The sequence below is a fragment of the Rhodnius prolixus genome, unplaced genomic scaffold (genome assembly GCF_049639745.1).
Source record: "Rhodnius prolixus isolate KJV_2025 unplaced genomic scaffold, Rpr scaffold_3, whole genome shotgun sequence".
In the NCBI taxonomy this organism is placed as follows: Eukaryota; Metazoa; Arthropoda; class Insecta; order Hemiptera; family Reduviidae; genus Rhodnius; species Rhodnius prolixus.
Genome location: NW_027411603.1, coordinates 27057504 through 27085429, shown reverse-complemented (window position 1 = coordinate 27085429; position 27926 = coordinate 27057504). Strand labels below are relative to the sequence as shown.

General features: G+C 31.1%; 1 protein-coding gene across 1 annotated transcript; it reads left to right on the top strand.

Annotated features, from left to right (window-relative positions):
* On the top strand, positions 1-26703 carry Cap-G (Chromosome associated protein G). The gene is made up of 24 exons (XM_074124956.1): positions 1-196; positions 269-445; positions 539-679; positions 2335-2422; positions 2550-2777; positions 2948-3089; positions 4389-4598; positions 4674-4775; positions 6155-6341; positions 6463-6540; positions 8132-8272; positions 8624-8728; positions 8802-8913; positions 9809-9912; positions 11321-11438; positions 13804-14024; positions 16295-16465; positions 17050-17157; positions 18205-18311; positions 19913-20092; positions 20981-21049; positions 22009-22077; positions 25794-25877; positions 25973-26703. Exons 1-24 carry the CDS (start codon positions 77-79, stop codon positions 26034-26036), a joined length of 3126 nt encoding a protein of 1041 aa, XP_073981057.1. The 5' UTR covers positions 1-76; the 3' UTR covers positions 26037-26703.
* Positions 26704-27926: the final 1223 nt, after the last annotated feature.

Sequence of the window (27926 nt, the reverse complement as noted above, 5' to 3'; positions counted from 1 at the left end):
CGCCAAATTAAAAAAAAGGTTTCATTCCGAGAAAAAGTTGATCACTAATGATAGTCGCAATTTTAACTAAGGAAATATGAGTGATTTATTTTCTCATACATCGCGATTGGGTGTTAACGTTATTTTTAATAAAGCTCAGAACAATGAAAATTCTCATCAGCGATTGATGACAGATCTCATCAGTCTATACCGTTCTGTAAATATTTTAATCATTGTTATATCTCTTACTAAATGAAGAGTTATTGTTTACCTTTTGAATAATTTTCAGGACAAGGTGAATTTCACGATAGAATTTCTTCAGTGTCTGGCATGTTGTTTACTGCAAATGGATAAACAGCCTTGTTATGAAAAAGCTCTTGAATTTGTAGTGAAATATTGCATATATCACGAAAATTCTCTTCAAGATGACTCACTTTTACTTAAAGTTTTTAGGTTTATATTTGATGTAAGTAGCACTAAATTATTTCTTGAACAAATAATTAAATTTAATTAATAAATATATCGTAGTGTATTAATTGATAGTCAATATTTGTTTTAGCACCATTCATGTAAGTCTCCAGCAATAAGGTATCGTTCCTGTGATTTTATTTACAAAGTGCTGAATGGTAAAGGCGAACAAGCCTTAATCGATGACGACATATTTTTGGAAATTGCAGACACAATGTTGGAACGATTGCAGGTTTGTTATAAATTGATTTAAATAAAATATTGTATTAAGCTTGGAAGAGATCGGGCAGGCGGTGATATTATTTTACTTAATTTTTTAAAATCAAACAAATATTTTTTGAAACCTCGGGAATTTCGACTTCACCCTATTTTGGCTATTTAATGAAATTGGTTGTAAATATTTTTCTTCAGATATAATTTTTTGTTTCTTTACAATCTGTTTACCAACCCATTAACAAATAAACATCAATAATAAAAAATTTCAAATTGCATTACTTGCTATGTTTTCTTTAAGAGAATTATGTCCGTGATATCAAAATCTTCAATGGTGTTGCAACAGGAGGCTTTGTAGCTCTCTTTGCCACCGATCTTGATAGAACACATTCCTGACGCAGAGATCACTTCTCCCAATGGACATTCTTTTTGCCTTTAAATATGGTGCAGACATTTTTCTTGCCTTATCCAATAATACTTTTTAACTATTTCTATCCTATCCTAATTCACTTATGAACTTGAAATGAATTTCCTTTTCTTGCTGTACTATCCATAAATGTTATATATATGTAAACCGATTGGTGGAAAAAACTAACAGTACATGAAATTATTATTTTCACCATCCAATTCATCAAAATATCAACATTACCTTAAGAGAGCAACTCCAAATCCACCATAAGAATCTTTAAGAATCAATACTAGCTAACCCAATCAACCAATAAACACTACCTATTGTACTACTTGACAAGGAACTGTACAAATCGACACTCAAAAACTCATTCTCATAACTTAACTCATAACATAAACTGCAGTTACTGCTTCCTCAACACAAAACCCTTTCATGTCTTTCAATTCTGCAGCACACATTACTGTTACTGACGGAGACAACATACCATCACAGAACGATCTTTTTATAAATCACCTAATAAATACATAAACTCTAATATAAATACATAATCAGAACAACTAAAAAAGCTCTAACAAAAAATCACAAGTATTTAAGGCGCTTTTTAACATCTCTTGGTCCGGGACTTTTTCAGTGCACTGCCGATCCCCGGACAGTGTTCTCTCGTTATGACAACACTATCCATCACCGAACAGTGAGCTGTAAGTAGCTTATAGAAAGAGAATTCTAAAGATTGGCGGCTAGATTCGAACGCAGGATTTTCTACTGCGATAACCACTGAGCTAATATCTTTCCTGTATTATGTATTAGTGTTCGTAATAGAAATTCTTAGAGTAAGATTTAATAATTTTCGTTTGGGCAGACTTGAATAGAGTTCTTAAAACAGTTTGTTGTAAATTTGAGTTAATAAGTAATGACATTTAAAGTTCTTACTTTAAATTTGGAGGAACGGTCAATAATTTTACAAAGTTAATCTAAGCCATTTTCTAGATACTGGTACTTATAATGTTAAAAACCTTTTGACTTTTTTTGTGCACTGTTGAGGCACAGTAATATATAAGAGCGTGCCATTACTTATTGTAGGTGATAGAGACTTTTCGTCACCTCCTTTAGGTAAATAACTTTACTAAAACCTGTGCCTACGAGAAGAGCGCTCTCTTCCCATCTTTGTAGTAAATTTAAAAATTGCTTGATGGTTTACATTTTTGAAATACCTCTTCATTTCCGCTATGTTGTCGTTTATAACAGTCATATTTCTTGCTTTGTAGGACAAAGTTCCTTCGGTAAGAGCTCAAGCTGTTTTAGCACTTCAGCGGTTGCAGGATCCATATGCTTCAAAGTGTCCTATCATCGAAGGTAATATAACTAACTCCTTAATCTGCTCTTATATGTGTTTCTCACACATTTGTGTTTTACTTTTATGGAATACTACTAAATATAATTTATTCTGTTAAATTATTGATATTTTTTAAATTTATGACAGCTTTTTTGTTCCATATGGAACATGATCCCAGCGCAATTGTCCGCGCCAATGTACTGAAAAACATTGCTCTCACTCACCATACTTTAGGCTCAGTCTTTGGTAGAATATATGACATAAAGGTGTCAGTTAGAAAGGAAGCTATTCTAGCTATCTCGAGAGTGAAAATACAAACCTTAACTATTGAATGGAGACAGAAAATACTGAATATGTGTAAAAATGAAAAAGAAGGTAATATAATATTTTAAAAAAAGTTAATTTCCTTTATTTGTGTTGTTAAAGTAGCCTCAGGTAGAATTACAAGCTGATATTCATTTGTAAATTTGTGGAATATGAAAGTAATTGATGAATCAAGTTAGTGATTTTATTGCTTCTTACAGCATTAATTTAAATTTTTATAGAGATTGTTAAAGCTTTCATTCCGCGACTTATTTCAAAATGGTTCAGGCACTGTAATGAAAATTTCCTGGAATTACTGAAAATTGTTTATGTTGAAACGCTCGAGGAAGAAACTGTACAATTTTTGCTTCATGAGCTCTTCAGGTATTTATGTGTTATTTTGTTAAATTTCCCTTCTTTAAATCATAAGATTGTAAGCATGGCAGCTCGTTTAGGTTTTCCACTCCAAGTAAAACATAAATAGATTCAAATTTTAATTCGAATATGTCAGAAGCTTTTTAAGGTATTTATTGATAATTATTTTCATAGACATGAATAACTTTTATTAAAACAAAACAAAAAGAAATTTCTATAGCGCAGCTCCCTGGCTGTAACTAAGGCCAAGCGTTATGCTTTTTTAATATTCTGCAGCAGAATACGTAGCTTCTTAAATTGCCTGTTTCCACGGTTACTCTTGTAGTATAATATTTTGATTTAGGTGCCACGGTAGCCGAGCGGTTAGAGGCGAGACCTGCGAAGCTAATATGTATTGTGGTACTGGGTTCGATTCCCTGTCTTAGGCCTTGGATTTTATTTAATGGTTAATGCAAGAAATTTACAGTAAAGTATATTTGCTAGTCACCTCCGTCCACGACACCTAATTGGTAGTTGGGCGTTAAGCCCCACCTGAAAAAATAATATTTTGATTTGGCGGTTTCTTTCATTTCTAAAATAATAATTAATTATTATTTTAGAAATTTAAGTACAAGGGTTGATTAAACGACTAAAGGATCACAAATTGGACAGTTTTAATGTACTTACTTTACTCATATAAATATATATTTAATTTAACTGATGAGTTGAGCTTCGTATCCTTTTGCAGAATAGCATTGCCCAAAATTATTCACACCTCTTGGATTTATAACTTATAGAAGTATACTCGAACTGCACAACTGACTTTTTCAATGACATTTCGAGCAGCACAGTTCCATCTATAATTACTAATTTTGATCTTCTCCACTTACCATTGCTTACTTATTTCGTAAGAAACAATGAGTTTTTCTGTTTTTTTTTATAACAGACATCCAGAGTTTTCTGCCCACCGTTATTTTGTAGTCAGAATAATAAATATTTGTGTCACCTTAGAAATTCTAAGTACTATATCAAGATTTATTTAAAAAAAAAAATTATTTAAAATATTTTATTGTGCTGTAATATAATGAAATAATTTTAATATATTTTTCATTTTTCCAAAAATCTCTTAACGGACTCAATGCCCAAAAAATATATCCGACAAAAAATCAATTTCGATAATTTTACATCGCAATACTACCATTGCTGAAGAAAGGACAAAGTTACATATATATTTTGTCTTAATGCTGAAATGGTGAAGATACTAGGCTGTAGTAATGTATTTTTTTTTTTTTCTTCAACATATGCTATATTATTTTCCCTACCTTTCAGCCTGCAACCATTAGTATCGTTAGTGGATCTTATAAAGACATTACAGAATAAGGAGAAGCTGGTACCTTTAGATAAATTAACACCAGAAATTGTTGCATTATGGTTAGCTGCTGTAGTGTATTTTCTAAAAGCTAGTGAGGATGATAGCAATACTGATTATATTTCTGAGATTTTGCCTGAACTTACTCGGTTCACGAAATACATTAAAAAGTAAGGTGAGGTACATTACTTTTTTCAATATCTAATAAAGTTTAAAGAATGTAAGCTACATTTTTTTTATTGCAGCTTTTCATCGCGTCTTACAAAAGGCTGTAGTGAAAAGGAATACATAATGATACAATTAATTAATTTAGCCGCTACATTTTCGCTGTCCGATGAAATGGGAAGGTTTGTATTATCTATAATTCTCAATTTTTTCCGAAAGCCAGTATAAAATTTAGCAGTAGATGGGTATAAATACTTATTTACACTTAATTAAGAATTTAAGTCTTATAGATTTATAACATTAAAAGATGAGTACCAAGTGGCTGCAACCCTATTTAGACCTAATTCTACTAATCGGTACTTGGTCTAAATAGGCTTTTGACATTTCACGTTTGAATATACAAAAGTGCACTTTCTTGTAAGGTTCGTACCTTAGAGGTTGGAAAGTTTTAGCTAGACGGCTATTTCTTCTTCAGAGATATGATCATGATAGTTTTTATAAACTGGATGTCATTTCTGCGCCAACTCTCAACCTCGAAATTCGAATTAGGGGGTTCCATTTCCAGGAGCGCCATCTGTCCTCACAGTTCTCTGCCATATCACTGTTCCTAAGCTACGTCTAACAAACTCAGGTTATATTGTCCGACCCTTTAGACTTAAGTTCTGCTTCATTTAATGGAGAGTGCTACTTTCCTACTCCGTAAGTTTTACATTTATCCATACACGTGTAATTACCAGAGAGTACCACGAATAGGCGGTATGCCTCGTGCTGTATTAAGGAAGGGATTATCTATGGGGTTAGCGTATTGGTCTCCCACGCGGAGGTCCCAAGTTCGAATCCAGCTGCTGGCCCTTAGATTTTCTCTTCCTAGGAGCTTCTTACAGCTCTCTATCCGGTGATGGACAGTGTCCGGAGGCCGGCAGTGCACAGAAAAAGCTCCAGGCGCCAATAACCTCAATGTTAACGCGCATTAAAAAAAAGTATTAGAGTAATCGTTTTTATTTTATTTTTTGTATCGGTTCCTTTAATGCTTTCAAGTCATAAAAAAATTACGCAAATTTAACAAAAAAGTTTTAACTAATTACAAAACTTTCATATTTTTTCATCTAGAGAGCAACGGTGCCTGGAGTAACAGCTCCACCTTGAAGATATGTTGTCTTTTTTAAAAGCGAGAAAGGAAGGCTAAGAATGAGAATAGACTTCCTCTTATAGAGGAATTTCCAAAGAAAAAATTTTGCTTGGCTCTCCGGTATAAATCACAATCACAATTAACATCACAACCTTTTTTTAATTATCTTAATTAATGTACTTGCTAATGTGTCGTGACCTCAAAGCCATCCTGAAAAAGGCTTACAAGATGAAGTTAATAGCTTGGAAAGAGACATCTTTCTAAAATGTATCCCGGATGTAGTTATTTCTAGAAGGACATTAGTATGACAATAACCACACTTTAGTAGGTCATCATACTTCAGGCGTAGTATTAAAAAATAAAATTTTCTCTTGTAAAGAGATATTCATTCTATTGAAAAATTGACAATTTTTCCTTAATTTGTTTTTAAAGGGAACAATTAAAACAAGTCTTTGCTATGCTTTTAACTGATGATAATGTAGAAATTAGATTGGTACGAGTGCTAGTAAGGCAGTTAGAGGCAGTAATTCCATCTGTCGAAGATAGATCCATTTTAATAGCAGAGATAATATCGGACATAAGAGAACCATTACACGATTTTTCGGAAGGTTTGCCTCAAGTTAGTTTAAATATTGCATAAGTATTATTTTATAATTTATAATATTTTTCATAATTATACAAACTTAAAGAAATAAATAATAAAAATTTAATTGTAATATATTTATTATTTTTATTTTTAGGAAAATTATTCGAATGAGATTTCCCCAGCTGATACTGACATTTCAGTAGTCTTACCTAATCGAGATGTTATTGAAAACGTAAGCTACTTTCTTTGCTGAATCTTACCCGTTATTAATTCGTCTTTGTTCAGAGATATTGGTAAAACCTTCAATACAAAATTTAGATGTCTTATTTTTTATTTTTTTCTTCTTATTCTTATTATGTTATAAGTATTGCGACATGACATATGCCTTGTAAAACACGTGAGGGGTTTTCTATTAATTTTATTTAGATTCATTTAACATTCTCCTGCTCCAATAAGCTATCAAATTAAGGTTTCATAAATTAATGATATAAAAACCGATTCAGCCCACAAACTTGAAAATAATTTGAAGGAGTGATTTGCGAATAATAATAGAATTTTTTTCGTAGGGAGGTTTGGAGAATTAAACACATTACATTTTCATTTTTAAATTATTCTTTCAGTTAGGATACTACACAATAATTTTCTTAATGAGATTATTTCTGAGAATGTGCTTCCAACATAATTAAGGCAAGATAATCTCTATGTGCTAATTATCTTCTATAGAATAAGATTCGGACAATTTTATTAAAATAATAATTATAATAATGGTCCTTCATTTATTATTAAAGTAACTATTATTTGTTTTTGAGTATTTTGTCACCCTTTGAGGTATTCAGGTGGCTCTAAGACAAAAGAAGGTTGAGTAGGAAACAGTGCTATTCTGAGTTATACTTCGTTAAGCTTAAGAAAACAATTGATTCAGACAGTGCTGATTTCAATATATTTGTGCAGAGATTATAAGGAAAGAACAATCAATTTCAAAGTAGTAATTTTCTCAGACTTCCACCCGGCTGTACTGGATATCTAGTGCTACGAGTTAATTCAAAACATGAGGGATAGTGTCAGCCCATATTGCCAAGGTGCCTGGGAATTCTTGTCAAAAGCGAAATGAGACGCAGCCTGCCTTGCCTGGGTACCCAAAGACCCCTCACAAATAGTCAAGACATCTTCATCGAGACTTCTCACTAGAATTCCTCTACTTTAACCGCACGAAAATCTTTCATTTTAAACAATTTATCTGCACTGCTTTGCAGTCTAAAGTAACTAACGCCTTCTTTGCGGGATCCATTCACATTCACTTGAAACCATTTCTGATTAACCAGTCAAAAAAGTTCAAGAAATCATTTCCTTTAGTTTCATTACAATTTTTTATACTCTATTCTTTATTATTAAAAATAATCCTCATTTACTACTGAACCACCAGTGTTAATTTGAGTTTTGAAAAATAAAATATTCACTGTCTTAATGGTTTCTCGAAACCAGACCATGTTTTGTCTCCAAAAACACATCCTTTTCTTTTGGCCTTTAGCATAATTTTTAATATTTCCCTCAGCATTGTCATTGAGCAAATCAATAATCTTAAACATTACATCATAAATATCTTTACTCATAGTTTAAAGTTAATTAGGAATAATTTTTAACAAGTACTAAAACAACGGTCTCAGCGGTAACCATTTCAATTTATTTAATTCATCGCAATAGCTGATGGGGATTTGCTCAGGAATTTAAGGTCACGCTTGTATGATCCTCTTAGCTATTATCAGTTCGTTTTTAAAACTAAATGTTTATTTACCACAAATAATTAAACTACTAAAATGTTTAAGGAAAGGGAACCAAGGAAAGATCCAGAAATTTTAATCAAGTGCTTGACGATTGTAATTGAATTTATGAAGGGAAAGGATGTTACAAAGATTGATGGTACCTTGTTAAGTTTAAAAGATCACTTCATCATGGCTTGTTTTAAAGTAAGTGATTACGTTTAATTGAAATTTCTTAAGTTAGCCTTACAATGTTACTTTCTAGTCCTCTTGGAGGTATTATCGATTACGAGATTTTAGAATCATCGTTTGAGTTTCTAAGAACTTACTTTCTTTCATTTTTTATTTTATTTTTTTAATTATCTTATTTTAAGTGGAATTAAGAGACCGAAAAGTTGAGTTTCCTAACATTACTTTATATTTTCCTTTATGTTTTTAAATATGCTTTCTCGCTCTTACTCTGTCTGTGTAGATGTGAAATAGAAAAGGGAATGAAACATCTTGTCCAGGTATATTATTCCTTGAGGGCAACGGAATTTACTTTTTTTTTCTATTTAGGAAGGAAATGCTCGTGTTGCTGACGTGGCGCAAGAAGCTTTAGCATTGATGTGTATATGGAATTTGAAACTTGCTCAGGATAATATTGTAAATTTTTGTCTTCAAGTAAGTATAATTCAATTAATATATCTCTTTGCAGATAATAGTGTTAATTTATTAAACCAGTCTTTTATTCCAGATAACAGATGATTCGGTTTCTACTTCTGCGGTTGAATCTCTTTTTGATTTGTTGTTGGTGCACGGGTTTGATGTCTTCAAATATCCCTTCGGTGACAGAGGTTATGACCAAAGTAGGTAAAAAATTTAGTTTTATCAATTAAATTAGTTAATTCAGTTAGTTACCCTGCTTGCAGTATGAAAGTTTAAGTAGGTTCCATTTCTGGCTTTTATGTAGTGAGTTGCTTTTCGGACGTAGATTTGGAACATCCAAACTTGTAAATAGGTAAGGGAATAATATTTTAAATGATGAAAAACGTGTCATTTGCGGATTGATCCGAAGATAATTTCTGCAACCATAAATTTTCAAAATCTTTAATTAGATGAGGTGCGTTTAAACTAATATAAAAGTAACAGTTACTAATAATTATAATTATTGTCTTTATTTAATACGAGATTTATTCAAATACTCGTATTATTTTCACAATCATTGTAATTCAAAAGCAAAAATTCAAAAGCCTAATATTTTGGAGTGTTACCACTGGGTAACTTCTCCACTCGTATACTTCAGTTATTCATTGTTCTATTACCACTGTTACTTGTAGCGCCAACACACTGATCGTAGCAAAAATAAACGCCAAAAAATAAAAATAAATAAATAAAAAAAGCAAAAATAATTCTTTTTATATTGTTTAAAATAATCCAAATAAAGAAAAATCAGTTAATGTTTAAAGACCATCTTCAGCGTCTATCAGACCGTCAGAGGAGTCGGCAATTTTTCCTGAAAAATATTCCACTGAACATTTTTAAAAGACTTTCAATGACTAACATTAATTCCTCGCCGATAATTCCAAAATGGCAATCAGCAATTTATATTTTGGAAACCCATAGAAGACAAAAGTAGAATAATACAGTTTGGTGGTTCATATTGTCGCAATGTCCTTTGCTTGTAGTTATGAAAATGATTTTGAATACTCTTCTTGAATCTCATGAAATAAAATTTTATTTGAATTAGTTAATCTTTGTTAGGTGGTTCAAGTGGAACGTTGTATAATTTTTCCAACGATACTAGTTTAACAACACCTTTGATGAGGAATATTGTACCAAATTTTGTATTATTACTACAAAGTAATGTGAGTATACTTAATAAAAATATGCTTTCTAGTTCTTCTCGTAAATATTTTTGACTCAGATTTCTCCATTGTCTGTGGAAGCTCAATGAAAGTAACGAAAGATTAATTTTGTTACGTTGCATGTTGAATACTCGAAACGTTTGGAAATGTTTATATCATTCTATCGATCTTCCACATGAAGTCGTACATTTTTTAAACATTTAAGGATTTTTACATGTAGACGGAGATCGATGAAAATAGATTTTGATTGAAATCCTTCTTATAAATACGGAATAATTTTAAATCTCAGGTCAAAGAAGTACAGAACTCAGGCTGCATCACATAAATAGAATGGAGCAGGCATGTTAAGGCTTAGTGAATACTACTAACAGGTCTTCCAGTAAAAGGGATGTTTGGAATGCCCCCAAAATGTTATTACATTAAGATCGGAACAGGCTGCAAGCCTAAATCTTGAAGTGAAGAAGGAGATTAAAGTTCTCTCAAGAGAAAGTGAATCTTTTTGTTAAATGATTTTTAATAGGTCACTTTTATTTTCAACTACGCGACGACTTTTAAATCGTCACTAATCTACTGTTAGATAGAGAAGGCTTCTGAGTCTGATTTTTTTTTTCTCGCAAAATGCACTGTTTTATTTTAATTAGACATACGTAATATAGATATAACCTATTAATAAGTTTTATTTGAAATATTTATCTTGGAAGAGCTTAGGATAAATTTAACTCCTCTAATCCAAAACGATAAAATCTTAATATCTATCACTGACAAGAGACGTATTAGACATTTATTTATTAGACTTTTGCCTTGCCTAAAAATGATATGTTCCTTAACAAGTGTAATGATTGAAACATAAACATAAAAGCAATAAAAGAAAAAGTACTATAAAGTTTGTTTATAATCTGTTCTATGATGGTTGTGTGCGCGGACATGAAAGAGGGTTTTTGTTGTCCATCATTAGTATGTATCAAGGAGAGGACTGTAGAAATAGAAATCGAAAAAATGCTATTTGATATATTGTATTTCTCTGTAGGCCCTGACTGCGATGGCATGAAAGAGGTTCTTGCGTTAGTTTCTAAAATTAATTCTATTACCAAGTGGGGAATCGTTACTGTTTGAGATGACCATATCATGAACGTTTTAGTGTTAGTTAGCATTTATGTACATGCAGAATGTGGATATCTAAAAATGGAAATACTTCACACCACACATCTAAAACTTTCATGCTCCCATTTTGTTTGTGCAAATTAATCGGAAGTGACTGTTTTTCTTTACTTAAATACTTTTCAAAAAGAATGAATTGTTTTATCCTTAAATTTCACCAAAACGCATTATTTATTTATTTTATTTTTATTTATGTAATAAAATATTTATGAAATAGAAAATAATCTTTTTTTTTTGTTCTCCTCTGCAGGTTCCTAACATGAGAGCAACCATTTGTCAGGGATTAGCGAAATTGCTCTTAGCATCACATATAAACTCACCATTAGTTTTGGCAAACCTTATTCTTATTTGGTTTAGCCCTATCACAGGTTTGTTTTTAAACAAGGATTTTTTTTTTTTTTTGTGACTGCAGAAATTTATTTTATTTTAAACTTAATATACTTATGAACATATATTGACCCAATAATATATTTAAGTTTCTGGAACATATTATATATCAGTTATTTTGCAAAAGGCCAACTCATCTTTTAAGTATCATCATCATTTTGGATTTCTATTATTCAAATTTGATATGATTTATGTAATGTGTTCTCAAAATAACTTTCATCACTTAGTGATTGAGCTAAGAACATTTTCGTCTGATCAAATATTATTTTATTTCCAAAAGTTTTGTCAATTGAATATACACTGTTGATATTCAATATGGCTAATACATTCAGTCGCTTTTTTCCCCCTTGTTTATTGCGAATAGAATTTAATTAATTTAGAGCCCTAAACTGTTTTTGATTTGATGATACCATACATTGGAAATTTCAAGAAAATTTACAGAGCAAAAAAGTTTTTAACCACAATTATTTTTTGGGATCATGTAATCAATTTTAAAAATTCAAACAATCAAATACTTACTTACTTAACGGCTCAACAGTCCATTACTGGACCTAGGGCTCCCCAACAACTCTGCTCTACTCCTCACGATCCTGGGCCTTGAGGCGCCATCTTCTGATACCTACGGAGGTCCTCTTCGACATCGTTCAGCCATCTCAGCCATGGACATCCTCACCTCCTGGCTTACCACATAACATATTTTTTTTTGCAGCCTTTCACTGGGCATTCGTTCCACATACCTTAGCCATCTCATTCTTCCTTTCTTTATAAGAGCAACTATTTCCGGTTGCCCGGAAAGTTCTTTTAATTCTGAGTTGTTTTTGGTCCGCCATTCCTTGTTTTCATATCTCGGACCGAAAATTTTTATTAAAACTTTCAAACAATCAAACATTCTTATTGGAAAGAAGCGATTTCATTGAAGAGTTCGAGAGAATCTTGATTCACTTATGGGCCCACAAATGTGTTAATATTTTGAGATAATTTATTTTCTCAGAAAAGTGTAAATTCCATCGAGCAATGTGGTACTTCCGATAGTACCACGTTCGTACGAACTTGGAATTTAACCAAGACATTTAGCCGTTCTATATAATATGAAACACGTACAGTCGTGCTTTATTACACTGAAATTGTACCCTAGAGGGAAGAATAACCATCTCCTCGCCCCAAATGTTCCTTTAGCCGAATAGTCCTGAGAAAATTTTTCAAATAAATGTTTAGTTCAATGTTGGCATCTGATCTGGATGCTGGCATCAGTATTTTTTGTTGCTGTAATATTTTTTAAGTTATAATTTAGTATTTTCACAAGTCTGCCAAGTATTTTCTGAAATTAATACATAAAAGTATTTAAGTCAAATAAAGTTTAATTATTTGCTTAATCTTTTCACATAGTGTTGGTAATTAAATAATAATATTTTTCTCCTTTAAAACTGACCTACTTGCAATCAAATTATTTTTAATGAAAGTCCTGTACTTTTATTAGAAAAACCGTGGAATCTGCAATAATACAGGCCCTAGTTCTAGATGTCAAATATTACGGTTGCAGTCAACGATCTTATGCCAGAATTCATTTGGTTCGAATCTATCATTGCAAACCAAACCCCCACAAAAGTCGGGTCATTGGTAGCTTCCAGACTTGATACAAAATGGTGCTGACAGATATACTTGAGATTTTATTTATTTAGAGATTTATTAATCGGAATTAATATTCAGACTCTTTGAATGCAGTTAGAATCTTACTTACTGTTCGACCGCCAGTGTCAACCATTTGCCTCTCCCATCGGTTGATTTGTTCATTTTTATCAATTATTAATATTAAATCACAAAATATTTAATGTTAATTAGTTTACTGTCTTCATTGCTATAACAAAAACAAAGGCACATTTTGATATATTTATTTTAAGTAAAGGCTATCGTTAAATACAGGGCAAGGATTGTGGGAATTTAGGAAAAAAGTTATAAATTTTTATATTTTTAAATTAGTATTTTTTTTGTAACATAATTGCCCATAAGGATTCTGGAAAGTGCTCATTCTTAGTCGCTTGAAATGATTCAATGATTGAGGAGACCTTACAGTAACTTTGGCAGATCATGAGACTGGGTTATGAGTGTCCTTGTGTGTGTGTGTATTGGTCTCTAAAGTCACTAACAAATTTAGTGACTAGCTGATTATGTGACATTGTCAATCCGAAAAATCTTAATATTGCGCATTGGGAACGAAACGGTTAATCATTGAGGTAATTCACTGCAAAATAAATGCATAAGCAGACATATTCTTTATATATGTAGTTCTCCATCTAATTAATTATTATCATGGTCACTTAAATTTATTATACCAATTTTCTTTTACAGAGAAAGAGCCTCTTGTAAGGCAACCACTTGGAGTTTTTTTCAGCATATTTTCAAGAAAACGACCAGGTGCTAGTGAAATTATTGTTAATGCTGTGGTTCCTGCATTAAAGGGATTGGATGAAATGAGCGAAGATGAAATGTATTTTGATATAAATCCAGGCTCGGTAGCCAAATTATTGGTTAGTCTCATTAGACATGATATTGCAGAAACACCAACTGAGGTAAGATATGTAGAACTGAACCCTTTACTTGTAGCTTTTTTTTTTCAAGAAAATTCCTTTCCAATTCTTTCTGTTGGTATATTCCAATTGAACAATATTTATGTGATTTGATAGATATTATTCTAATTCAGCGATTTCGTACCTGTAGCACACATGTCAAAGATGACGTACCTATTTTGAATGACCCCATCGTTTAAAGAGGGCAGTTGACCGCTGTGCTTCGCTTACGCTCCTGTAGCGACTAATTTACACCCCACCGACACGGTCTTCTGTATTTAAGAATTAAATGGTTTCCAATCGATACAAATTGATGATCTGAAGAAGTAACTACTGAAATTCAAGGCGGCATCTGTTTGTCGACCAGGTGTAAACTTTAGAATTATGAAAGAAATCGTTCTGAGAATGAAAAAGAATGCCTCTACGAACAGGGAATTCGGAGTACATGGAACCAAACATAGGACACTTTTAGCACCCTACGAATATAATAATAAATAATAACTATTTATTTATTTCTAATTTGGGGAAACCCATACAAAATAGAGTTTTGTTGTTTTGAATACAAAGTATACAGATAAAGTGCATAATCTGACAGCGAAAAAAATAAATAATAATAATGCGTAAAAATAAAAGAAAAATAATTATAAATCTTCCAACATAACATTAACTACATTAATAATAAATGTAAATAGCTAAAATCATTTGAAACTAAAGGTTCTTAATAACCAGTAATAAATAAAAGAGTACTCTTGTGTAAACATTTGTAAATAATTACTTGTATCTAATAGTAATAATAATAATAATAATAATAATAATGAGTCATACTCGTAACAATAATAAAGAAATAAAACTTACAAATTATCAGAGAAATAATTAAACTTCATTCATTTTTTCTATATCATTAAAAATTAGTAAATTCTGTAAATTTTCCTCTTTTCCAAAATTAAATTTCAAATACATATCTAAATATTTCTTTTTAACATTTTCAAATATAGGGCAAACTAATAAAAAATTAAAAACATTAGATTCCTTTAAATTTCTAGAACCCTACAAATTTCAGTGATGGCGGGATTAATAATTTTCCTCGTTTTGTGAGATCTATTCTCAGCGTTAAATAAGATTAAATCCCGTAAAAGAAACTCACTGGCAGTTGAAGTTAAATCTTAAAGTGCAATAATTTTCAGTTGAAGTTTTTAGCCAAGCCACTTCGTAATAATAAAGTATCTAAGTAAAGAATTATTTGTTTTCGCTGTTTTCATAAATAAATGTGTGAAAACAATTTTTTTTTTTTAACTGAGGCTGCAAATTTCACAAAATTAAAACTATTTGTACAAGTGAAACGACATTCGATTTAAGCTTGACATAACCAGCTCAAAACGCTGGCCATCACTGATATAGTCTTAATTGGTTGCACCTAGCTGTGTATTTTTATAGCTTGTGGAAAGTAGGATTCTTTTTATATCAACAACGTATTAAAATCCGATTTTACAAAGTGCTTCAGAATTAATTTGTTTCATTGATTGTTTGCAAATCTTTGTACTTTCTATACTACTTTTAAGAGGAAATATTGCGATCGTATTTTGCACTGGAAATGCTGGTTTTGATGTCCCCTGAAGCAGAAAAATAAGTTTTTTGAAAATTGTATGTATGTGAACAGTTGTGACTTAAAAACGAAAACACATTAGGAAACCCAAACGTTATATTTACGTGTTAAATTAGTTTCTAAAATTCCAAGTTTGAAGTAAATGGAGGGACTGGAAATCGAATTACTAGATGGTTTTTTGTTCTTTCTTTAAAACTCTTATTTGATTTTACTCATTGTCTTTATTTAATGTTTAATTATGTCTCGACATGAGAGTAAATTATGTGCGATCTTTTTTCCTGAATGTATTTTAACAATTCTATTTGTTCGTGTATTATCTTTCTTTAAGTGTTGCATGCAAGATTAAAAACTGACTATTAATGTCTTTGAAGTGTATGCAATGCATATCACCAACGCGCACACTTTACAGAGATTTCTTAAAACCACTTTTGCTTTTTCAGGGGACTTCAAAAAGTGTATTTCTGGTGAAATTTGGTTCTAATACATCAATGAATATCAACCATGAATAAAGTAAACATTTTTGTAGTTTGTGACCTTTTAAGCAACTGAGATGCTCTCTTTTAAACTAAGTTCCTTGTTTCAGTATATGATGCTGTTCTTTATCTGAATCAGAGTAAATATTATTATTATAACCTTTTTTTAATGGTGTTTTTTGTTATTTTTGGACCAGGGTGGAAGTTATCATTATAGGTTGGCAGTTATTATATGTCAAGAAATGCAAAGAAATACAAGCAACATGTTAATTTCAGTTCTGGCTAAAACTTTATTACTAATAGTATTTAGACCTGAGGATAGGATTTTGGCTCCCAATTTATTGACCATCGTCAAAAAATCCATCAAGGTAATGCTGGCTACATTTTATATTTTTTAAATTAGGAAGTAAGACTAATGAAAATCATGAATTTGCAGTAACAGTAATAAATACCGCGCCGATGATTTATACTATAAGTTGGTATGCGAATGAAAACAAACAGAATGGCATCTAGAAATCAGTGCATAAGAACCTTCGTAGTACAAGAAATATAAGTATTGTTGCCCCATTTGAGACTTACAATATGGATGTGCAGCGTTCATTTATTCCATTTTTGCATTATGAAGTTGTAAATCGAAGTAAAGTTCTAATTAAATTCATCAAAAAAATGAAGTTTCAGTTTAAGTTTCAACTAAGAAAGTTGAAAGCAGCTTATTAACAAGTAATTTCCTGGATTTGCGGAAAATCATTTGTTTTCTTTCATATAATCCGCAAAAAAATCTACATTATAATCAGTAAATTATACGTTTTTAAAATGTACGTTATTTTAATATCTTTTCTTAATGAAATTTTTCTTAGATTTCGCCCGGTCTTCTGCTTGTCTCACGCTTCTTAATTTCTTTTAAGGTTTCCTTAACAGTTAATTCTGGATTGTAGATTACGTTTGTTTGTAGATAATGAGAAGATATTGGGAGAAAAGAATACTAAAAACAATGGAAACATTTAAAGCCAGTATTGAAAAATTAATAAATGATTCAGAAGAAGGAACATCAAGTAAAGAGGTTTGTGAATTAAATATTGAAAATGCTATTTGGGGGTTGTTTGCTAAGACTACTTTCATCAGTATTTATGGTTATTATGATCAAGGTTTCATTTTATTCATTTCATTGCTTACTTTTTATTATTGAAGTAACAGGAAGTATTCTGACGGTTTGTCATTTTTTTCAGATGTTTCTTAAAATATTAGTATTTCTTTATTAATCAATATATGAGAAATTATAGAAAGTATGTTTGCTAGTCGCTTCCGTCCACGGCCCCTAATCGGTAGTTGGACTTTAAGCCCTGCCTGAAAAAAAAGGCATTACTTTTAATCAATATAAATAAAGATATAAGTGAATATTAATGTTTATAATGAGAAAATATTGCGATAAAAAAATACATATTACCAAGAATTGATACTTTTAAAGCCAGTACTGAAAAATTAATAGGGGGTTCAGAAGGCGGAGCAAAATTTTTTTGTTCAGTTTGGAAACATTTCTATTAAAAGTGAAGGTTTATTATTATTAAAAATTCATCTTAAAGTAGTTAATTAAGAGTTGATTTCAGTGTAAGAACGAATAAAGGAATAGTGTAAATTGTAATGTGATATTATAGGGGTGACCCTCAAAAATATTGAAATTATAATTAATCATAATTAATTGTTGAATTAATGGAGACATCTATTAAGGGTTTCGTGAAGTCTGTGTTCACTTCTTTGGTAAAAGATGAAATAATTGTAATTTCAAATTATAATAATTTTTAATCATAATAATAAATTATAATAATCCAATCCTCACATAGATGATTTATTTCTCTCATAAAAACAGGTCCATAGCTGAAGGTTCGCTCTTCATCATTTTGCAGAGTTACACTTATCTGAATTATTATGATTGAACTATACTGGTGCATCTATCAATAAGGTCTTGATCAAAATTGATGTTTTCCTAATTTCATCAGCGAATTTTGAGTCTGAAAATCAGCTAATTCTTCCTATTTTAAATTTTGATTAATAATATTGTTTAATTTTAAATTAGTCAAGTTTATTTCTTAAGGCTCAGTCTTTTGTTTAGGAGGATAGCATCAATACAAACACAAAACAAGATAAAATTGGTGATCAAAATGGTGGTGCTAAAGACGGCAATGAAGCTATTGATCAGATGGAAGTAATAAAAGAGGAGTGAGTTAATTTTAAAATAAAATCCGTATATTTTCCCGACCAACTATATTGAATGAAGCACGAGTACAGCATAAGCAGTTTGGTAATTCAGTCGGTCATGAAATATAACGTAGGGTTGCCTATTTACTTCTTTCTTCTTCCTCTTACCGCTCAATATCTATCAATCCCATTCCTTAGGCTTAGACTTCTACATCAAAATGAAAGACTGAAATCTGCGAAAGTGCTCATTTGTCTTAGATTGATCTTTATTGCAGAAGAAGCAATGGAATAAAAGTACTCCCATCCGAGTGAAGACCATTTGTAAGGGTGGAATTTTAGTTTTTGAAAGAGTTCGGTTTAGGTAATGTTTCTACAAAGAAGGAATAGAACGGAAGAGTAATTTTAAATGTCTAAAAGAGTATATATAACAATAGGCCATATTTTTTTAAGGAAACATTGATAATTTATCTGCTACTTTAGCTTCAGTTACTGAGAGAGATGTTTTAAAAAAGTGTATCAAGAGTTAAATGTTTAAAGTACAAACTGTTAGCACTGAAAGGCGTCTAAATTGATAATATCTGAGGAATTAAGTTTTGCATCTTTGTTCACTTATAAGAGAAAACTTTAATTTATTTTTGTACCGATAAAAAAAAAGTTTTTAGTTAAGATGAGAAAATAATTAATCCTAACTGTATTTTCTAATTGAGTTAGAAAAGGTATTTACATATTAAGTTCCGCATTTCTAATTTTATTCTGGAACAGATATTATATTATAAACCTAAGATATCCTTTACGCGTAAAGGGCCTTCCTCAGGTTATCTCGCTCACGCAATAAATTCCTAATATCGTTTATTAACAAGGATCTGATGGACGTGTTATTCAAACGGAACGCAAAGCAGCATTTGATTCATTGTATGCAAATAATTACTGTTGAATATATGCACCTTCTCATTAATTGAATATCTGACGTTTCATACATTCTGCTACCCACTCACAATTCTGCTGGTCATCTACTTAATTTTCAGCCGGAAGTGGTTTAAAATCGCTAACCATAATATGTACTTTTATCGGTAACATACTTTATTATAAACCAATATTTAATATGAATTAGATGATGATTCACATGAAATGGATCGGATGTTGATGATGTCCAAGAACTTTCCCCTCATTATTTTCTGTTAAGAGATCAAGCTATGTTTGAAGAGAATGTATGATAGATAGCGTAGAAAGGAAACGAAAGAAAAAGCTTAAATCTATTAGGTAATTACTAATGTAAGGCCAATTGTCAAAAGACAATTCGTTCATGCCTATATAAAAATCGCCTGCTTCAATAATCTGGTAGACAGGTTAGGCAACAAAGTTTCACAGCCTATTAATATCAAATTTTAAGAGGTCGGCTTATTGATCGTTGATATCACTGATGTACTATTTCAACCATACCTCAGATTTGGCAACAATACGATAGGAATTCTCTCAGAAAAAGTAAGAGAGTGGGAAAATGTACCGATATTTGTTATTTCAGTATTCCTTTGATTCAAATTCTTGCAAGTTTTTTAATAGTATCTGTAACTAAATGCATTTCCATGTTAAGTGAATATTAGTAATGATTTTTCATTTGTTAGTGATGAAGTAATCGATTCTCATAAAAAGAGAATTAGTCTATCGCTTAGCGACCTTAAAGATGAGAATGCTGAGAATATAATTAAACAGTCTACAAGAAATTTGAGTAATCAAGCAAACAGAACGCTGCCAACAAGGGAAATCATTAAAACAAACTCAGTTTCTCCTTCCGAAGAATCCAGGTGCTTTCTACTTTTTACTTTACATTCATATACTTCATATACATTCGTACATATACTTAATGAGTAATTCATTAAAACTGTCAGGACCACTTCTCAATTTCGACAATGCTTTTATTTTGGAAAACTTGGCACCAATTTAATCATAATCTTAGTTGGATTAAATTTGTTTGAATAACGATTAAATCTGACATTTAGTTGAATAATTAATAGCCATAAGATCAAAAGTACGATTAATTTGCCGATGAAATTAAAATTATTAAAATTTCTGATTAAAATTATTTAAATTTATGATTTAGTTTTTTAATCAATGTCCATCTCTGGTATCGGCTGATTGTTTTTGCATAATTTTTTAATTAATTTTCTTTCAAGAAATCGAATCTTGTACGTAATAATCCAAATCAAGTCAGAGCCTAACGGAAAGAGGCATACCGTGATGAGCGTAAAAACAAATCTACAAAGTTGCCTAGGCATATTTAACCTCTTCATCATAATTTTGTTTGAATGATTATAAACCTGGCAGTCTCCCATTATATAATACAACAAGAAGAGAATTAAAGTACTAAGATTTATTTTACAAATATTGTTGAAGCAAAGGCGGTTATTTAGTTTCAGTTTTGATTTCTTGAATATGAGATGGAAAGCTATTATATCGAATAAAATGCCTTTACATTCAAACATTTACTCTAAAGTTACAGTAAATGTTAAGTTGCTTTTGTTGGAGCTTGACTTGGCAATGATATATTTAGGTTTGTACCAAGTTTTCAGAAAGAGGATTTCAGTCCTTTATTCGCTATTGTGATTAATCATTCAATAAGAAATAAGCGTTATTTTCCAAGAATTTGTGCCTTTAATTAATTTTGTTTATTATACGATACGTATTCCTTTCAGTGATGGTTGTTGTTCAGATGGTGGAAAACCAAAAAAAGCAGAAGTTATACCTGAAACATCTGATTCTTCGTAAGTAGTAAATTAGATTAACAGGTATAGGTGAAATGAACTAAATGTATACTGTGGGGGGTCAGTGTCTCGTTATGAATAATCCCAACTAACATCTTAATAGAAACTGAAATACCTTTTAATGGATGTTTTATTCTTTTATAAGACTTCTCTTGGAAATAATAAAGTACAGTAATCGCCTACTTTTTCAGACGGGCCTAACGTCTAACTACCAATTAGGTGTCGAGGAAAGGGGCGGGAGCTCATACTTGACTACAAACAATTTTTTCTAACAAATAAAAAGTAGTCATACGTGGGATTCGAACTGGGGATCTCCTACTTACAAAGCCACGCTCAATAGACCACTAGACCAACACCCGCCCCTCTTGGAAATAATAATATAAGCAGTCGATAAAATATCTTATCACATAGGAAATGAGATCAGTCATGATCATCATTTAAAGAATTTGGTTTTTTTAAAAAAAACACCTAAGTGAAGTCTAATGAATTTTTAAAAGTAATGTAAGCTTCTGAAAAGTCTGGCGGTGTCCAAATCAACCGCTTGTTTTGCTGCTTCTAATGAGGTTTTATAGCCTACGCACTGTTATAGCCTATGTGGACACTACAATTTGCTGGTATAAAACTCGAGAACGTTACAGTGCTCTTACTTTAATATATTATATAATTTTGCTTTAACTCAAATCTTATTTATTTATTTTCTCCCTCTGTTTTTTGCACGTGTTAATCTAGTGAAACAGCTAAATGAAAAATTCTTGCAGTTCTCTCAAGTTTAACATTAGAATTTTTGGTAGATCATCAATGTCCATTCTCTTACTTTCTCCCGGTATTCCTTTTCTTCTCCCTCCTTATGTAATTATGTAGTCACTTCCAATATAAAACACTAAGTTAATCCATTTTAATACTCAAGAAATATTAAATAATGTGCTAGCTTTTTAACTAATTTTCATTATTATTTTCAGCGATGGTTTTTCTTCAGATGATGAAAAATCAAAAAATGCAGAAGTTATACCCGAAACATCAGCTTCCTCGTAAGTTTTAAATTAAGATTAAAGTAATAATTGTATTTATGAATTCTGTTATACGTATACAATGCCTCATTATAAATAATCAAAATAGCAAAGGCAAATATTAAAAAAGGTACTTCACCTTTTCTAAAAATATCCATTGGAATGATAAGTTAGTTCCTATTGGCAGTTGTGATTAGTTGCCTACTACTTATTAGTTTGTAATTAATAATCTCTTTAACAAAAACTTACAGTTTAAAATGTTAAGTATAAGGGTTGATTAAACGCCAAAAGGTACACAAATCAGCTAGTACCCAACATTTCATTAATACTTCATTGATATTATTTTAAGTAATTTTACTACATTAATTTTCATTAATATTTTTTTGAATTTATTAGATGTTTCACAGACCCTTATGCTGGCCATTTTAATCTACAAAATATTTGTTCAAGTAGAACACCATTTAACTTAGATTGACTGTAATAAGATAAATAAGATATGCATATTTTTATGACAGCTAACATAATTATTCCAGTATTTTACTATAAGTAAAATTAGAGGGACTAAATTAAATTACAATTGAGAAATGAATAATTATTGCTGAATAATTTACTTGATATTACCTACGCGTTATTTGTGTTCACAAATACTTCGGAAAGACGAATTCTAGACTGAAATATTGTTTTAAATCCGTGATTCAAATTTAAATAGTAGCCGACTCTGCCTTTGTCTTTTTTTACTTTAACGTGCTTGTACATACATATATGTGACTTCTCAGAATAAAGAGCATAATAAAGATAAATCAGAAAAATAATTTGGAATAAAGCTAAAATAAAGTACCTATTTAATTACGAAAATATAATATACATTTTATCATAATTATAACAAAAAAATAAAATATTATGAATGAACAAAGGGAAGGGATTAGCTATGCGGTTAGCATATTGGATTCCCACGTGGAGGTTCCGGGTTCGAATCCAGCTGCTGACCCTTAGATTTTCTCTTTCTAAGAGCTTCTTACAGCTCACTGTCCGGGTGATGGACAGAGTTGTCTGTAACGAGAGAACACTGTCCGGAGGCCGGCAGTGCACTGAAAAAAGCTGCGAGCGCCAATAACCGCAGATTGTTGAAGTTGTTGACGCGACTTAAATCATAAAAGAAAAGAAAAAGAAAATGAATGAACTGGCCAGCATAAGGGTCTGTGAAACATCTAATAAATTCAAAAAAATATTAATGAAAATTAATGTAGTAAAATTACTTAAAATAATATCAATGAAGTATTAATGAAATGTTGGGTACTAGCTGATTTGTGTACCTTTTGGCGTTTAATCAACCCTTATACTTAACATTTTAAACTGTAAGTTTTTGTTAAAGAGATTTTTGTACCTTTTGGACAGATTTTCTTTTTTGTATGTTTTGCAAAGTTACATATCTGCTTTACAGATTTTATTAAAATTGGGAATAATAAATTTAATTTTATCATTATAACCTGAAAAGGTGTTAAGTCGGAGTCACTACCACTGGACAGATCTTTTTAAAGAATGATTATAGTTGCGGTCCCCAAGCCATTCTCAATAACAATTTTTTTGGGAAAGCGTTTTGAATAAAATAGGAAGGTAATTTGTACGTAAATAGCAAAATTAAACTGCGATTTCAGTACTTCCCTTTAAGAGGAGTAAGAAAAATAAACTGCGATTACAGTACTTCTCCCTAAAAGGCAAAGAGGCAAAGATTTTGAATCGAACTACAATTCATTGATGAAAATCGGTTCACTCATTGAAAATTTTAATGATTGCAATACTTCCTCTTAGTAGGTGTAAGAGCATGATGGCACTTCACAGCCACGTAGAGGAGCTTTAACCACTTCTTCTTACTAAATTTTATCAAAATCGGACTAACCGTTATAGAAATATTGGTAATAATAGTTTTAGAAAGGGCCTTACTTGGGTGGGGCAAACTCCCCTCCTTATGAGGCACAGCGTCGAGACTTTTAAAGTGCAAATCTGTACAAAATTTCGATTCGAATGACACTTTATTCATGAAAATCGGTTCACGTTTCGATAATTTGCAACGATTGCTATACTTCCCCTTAACAAGTGTAAGAGCAGATCGTCGCTTTAATGTTACGTAGGGGAGCCCTAACCCTGTCATCCTACCAAATTTTATCAAAATCGGGCTAAGATTTACAGAGTAATTAATGATAATAATTTTGGAGGGGGCCTTACATAAAGGGGGCTAACTCCTCTCCCATTCGATGTGCAGCATCGAGACCCCCAAAAGGCACATCTACATAACATTCCGACTAGAATGACACCTCATTCATGAAAATCGGTTCACGCGTTTAGGCGCTACGTTGTTTACAAAAAAGGTAACAACAACAACAAGAAGAAGAAGAAGAAGAACAAGAACAAGAACAAGAACAAGAACAATTTTTGAAAATGCCGTTTTTGCTCATTTTCAGCATCTTTTTTCTCAATATCTATCAAATCTAGGCTGTTGCAAAAAAATTACAGTTATAAAGGAGGGTTTGGAGTAAGATTTAAAGAAAATTTGGGAATTTTATCTTTTATAGAAAAAGAGAAAAAAATTGTCAAAGTTGGGTGTTTTTCAACGTTACGCTTTTTCGTGCAGTTTTTGATGATCAACCCTTATACAACTGTCCTACCGGACAGTTTTAATTACGCATGGGTATCTTAATGATGCCTGATTGGTTTGAATTTGATTTAAAATTGAGTTCTTTTGCAACACCTTCATTATTTTGTGCCTGCCTACATAAAACAAAAAACAAAATTGTGACCTTACAGCAGAATAGGATGCGGCCTACCGATATCCTCCATTCTTTCACCAACGATTTTTTTAAATCTTACAAACACACGAGTCTTAATTTTTTAAAAATATTTAAACTGGTAAAAAAAGTCATTTTGGATAGTTGTGGGAAAACTGACCATTTATTCTTCTCTCTTATGATTGCCATTTTATTATATGAAATATGTATAAATATTAAGTCTGACTAAGCTTACTCATATTTTGAAGTTTGTAAATATTTTGTAAATTATGTCGAGGTTTGCAGTAGGAGTTTAGATTTATCATACTGGATTTTTAACCTCATAGTGTTCATTGTTTTTGGTGACTGATTCATTAATCTAGAAGAAGGAAGAAAGTATAATGCCAATTCCAATCATTTTTTATTTTTATTTTTGCCGAGCTTTCGACCTGATTAAAACGTTATGTACTAATTCTGTCCACCTTCACGACACCTTACTGATAGTTGGACGTTTAGCCCCATTTGAAAAAATAGGCGGACTTTACTTATAACACTTTATCTGCGTTAAACAAAGTTTATCATTTATGGCAAGTTTCTAGAATTCTAGAAACATCCTAAATTACAACCATTCTACCCTTCTTGATTAGGCGGGATAATTAAATTATATCTCTTCGTAAACATACTCTAAACCCAATCTATGTGTACCTCTATTTCTAGACAGATTAATGAGGCGCCTTTAGCATACTTCCCGAATATAAGCTGTAGCGGCCATAAAGAGTCCGCTTCTATTTCGTAGGAGGCATCCACTATGCTAGTTAATTGGCTTCAGTTAGTTTCCAGCCTAGTTCAGTCGCTGAGCTTTACAAAAAGTACTAATTTTATCCAGGTCGGGCCTTTCTCCAACCATATTTTGCGCGATACAAACACTATTTTAAAGATAATTAAGAAAGTTAACTATTTTTATCATCTTTTTAGTTCTGAGGAAGAAGATAATTTTTCATTAACAACGCTTGCGAGAAATAAAACAGCAGTTAAATTTGCTAAAACAACTAATGTGAGGTAAAAATTATATTTAATTTGATTTATGTTAATTACAGTTATTTGGGTGTAAAATATTTTAATTTAATTAATCTTGTTCTGAATTTGTGTTTTAGGTCTATTGAAAAGACAACATTATCTCCACGGGTTTTGAGATCTGGCAGAAAAAGAAAATCATAGCCTCCATAATTTCTTTGGCTTTAATGGACACATCACTTACGCATTTACATAAAATCAAAAAATCTGCCGCCATGATCTGTTTTTAATTTGACACTTTCAGTTTACGAAATGTTAAAATCAAGTATAATTAGTACTTTTATGGTAGAGTTTCTATTCTGCAAAACTTGAAATTATATGATGAGATTAAGTTTTTATTTATTTATTTTATGTTTATTGTACATTTCTGTTCCATTTCGAGGTGGATACATTACATAGTTTGTTATTTAAAAATAAGGCATTGACACCTCAAGAAGACTGCTTTTGTAGGCAATAAATAATAAGTACTAACCTATTTGGCAAAATCAGTATCGTGCTCATTGTGTATATTAAAACTTTATGAGTGGGTACCTTTTTTTTCGTATATTGTACTAGCTTACAAAACAACCGAATTTCAAGTTCTTTAAAATGATCAAATAATTTGATGTTTCCTCTGGTCTGAGAGGAGTCATCTCTCATAAATAATACATTTTTTATCTAATTGTTGAAAAGAAAAGGTTTTATTGTACGTATTTATACACAACATTTTTGACAATTTATGATGTTTAGGTTACAAATATACTATTTTTCTCATGTGTTGTTAAGAAATTTTTGTAGTGCTTTTTACAATACAGATGTTAAATTTTAAAAATTGGAGTCTTCTGAATAGCTCAGAGAGCAGCGACAATGTTCATATGAAATCCCAATCAATCCTATAATATTCTTAAATCTTGTTCTTGTCTCTTTTTAATACTGTCTAAATTTAGAGATCCTGCTTCTTGTTTATTTCTCGTATTTGTACTTCTTTTTTTTTTTAAATTAGTGAACAATTTTCTTTCTTAATAGTGGAAGGATTAAAGTTGGTATCGAGATAATGATTTTTCTCTTGTTAAATTGAATGAGTTATTCTTTCCGTAGCGTTTTCTTTTCCTTATGATCATTTAAATAATCCACAATCTAATCTACCATTGCGAATCTAACTACATGTTCAACAATTTTTCTGTTTGCTTGTAATTGTCAAAATAGTCCGGAAGAGGAAAGTTCTGAGATATTGTTTTGAAACTGGCTTTTACAAGTCATGACATGAATCGTGAATGCTCTGTAATTTTTAGTGTACTACTTGTAATGTCATCTTCAGTGAGCACTTTCATGCATTGGCATGTACCGGAGTCATCAGGGCCGGATTTTCCTCCAGATCCAGGGCCTCAAGATCAAGAGGGGCCTACATTCAAATCGTTAGCAAAATTAAAATCCACTATTCTAAAAACAGTGAACACTAAAATACTGCTTTAGTGATGTATTTTCAACGTAGTGATGTATTTTACTATTCTCATGTAATATACGAACTTAAAAATGGGAGGTGAAAGGGCCTCATAAGTGGAATAGCCTAGGGCCTCTGTTCATCTAAATTCGGCCCTGCTTGTCATAAAGTAAGTTTACCTACTTCCAATGCTTAAGGCTTTATCGGCATCGCGTAAACACTGTTGTGATTCTGTGTCGCTCAAATAAAATTATAAGGTTGCCCGAAACGATTTAGTTAAATTGCCAAAAGTTGGTGTGGATAAAAAGTATTACATGGATAAAGTTTTTGCAAATTATTTATTTGCCAAGTTAATTGATAAATAAGTTTTATAGCTTTTTTGCTTAAAACATTAAGAAGCAACTAAAAAAATACTAGTTTTCAGATTGACAGGCTCTCTCAGTTTTCTGTAATAAATATCTATATTAGAATATGTTGGCAGCATTGTAATTTTGAATTGGATTTTTTTCAATATTGACTACCTTAAAAATGCAAATCAACATATTTATTTTTTTAATCTTTTAAATAATAATTTAATCAAGCAATAAATAAAACATGATAATAGTACTTTATCT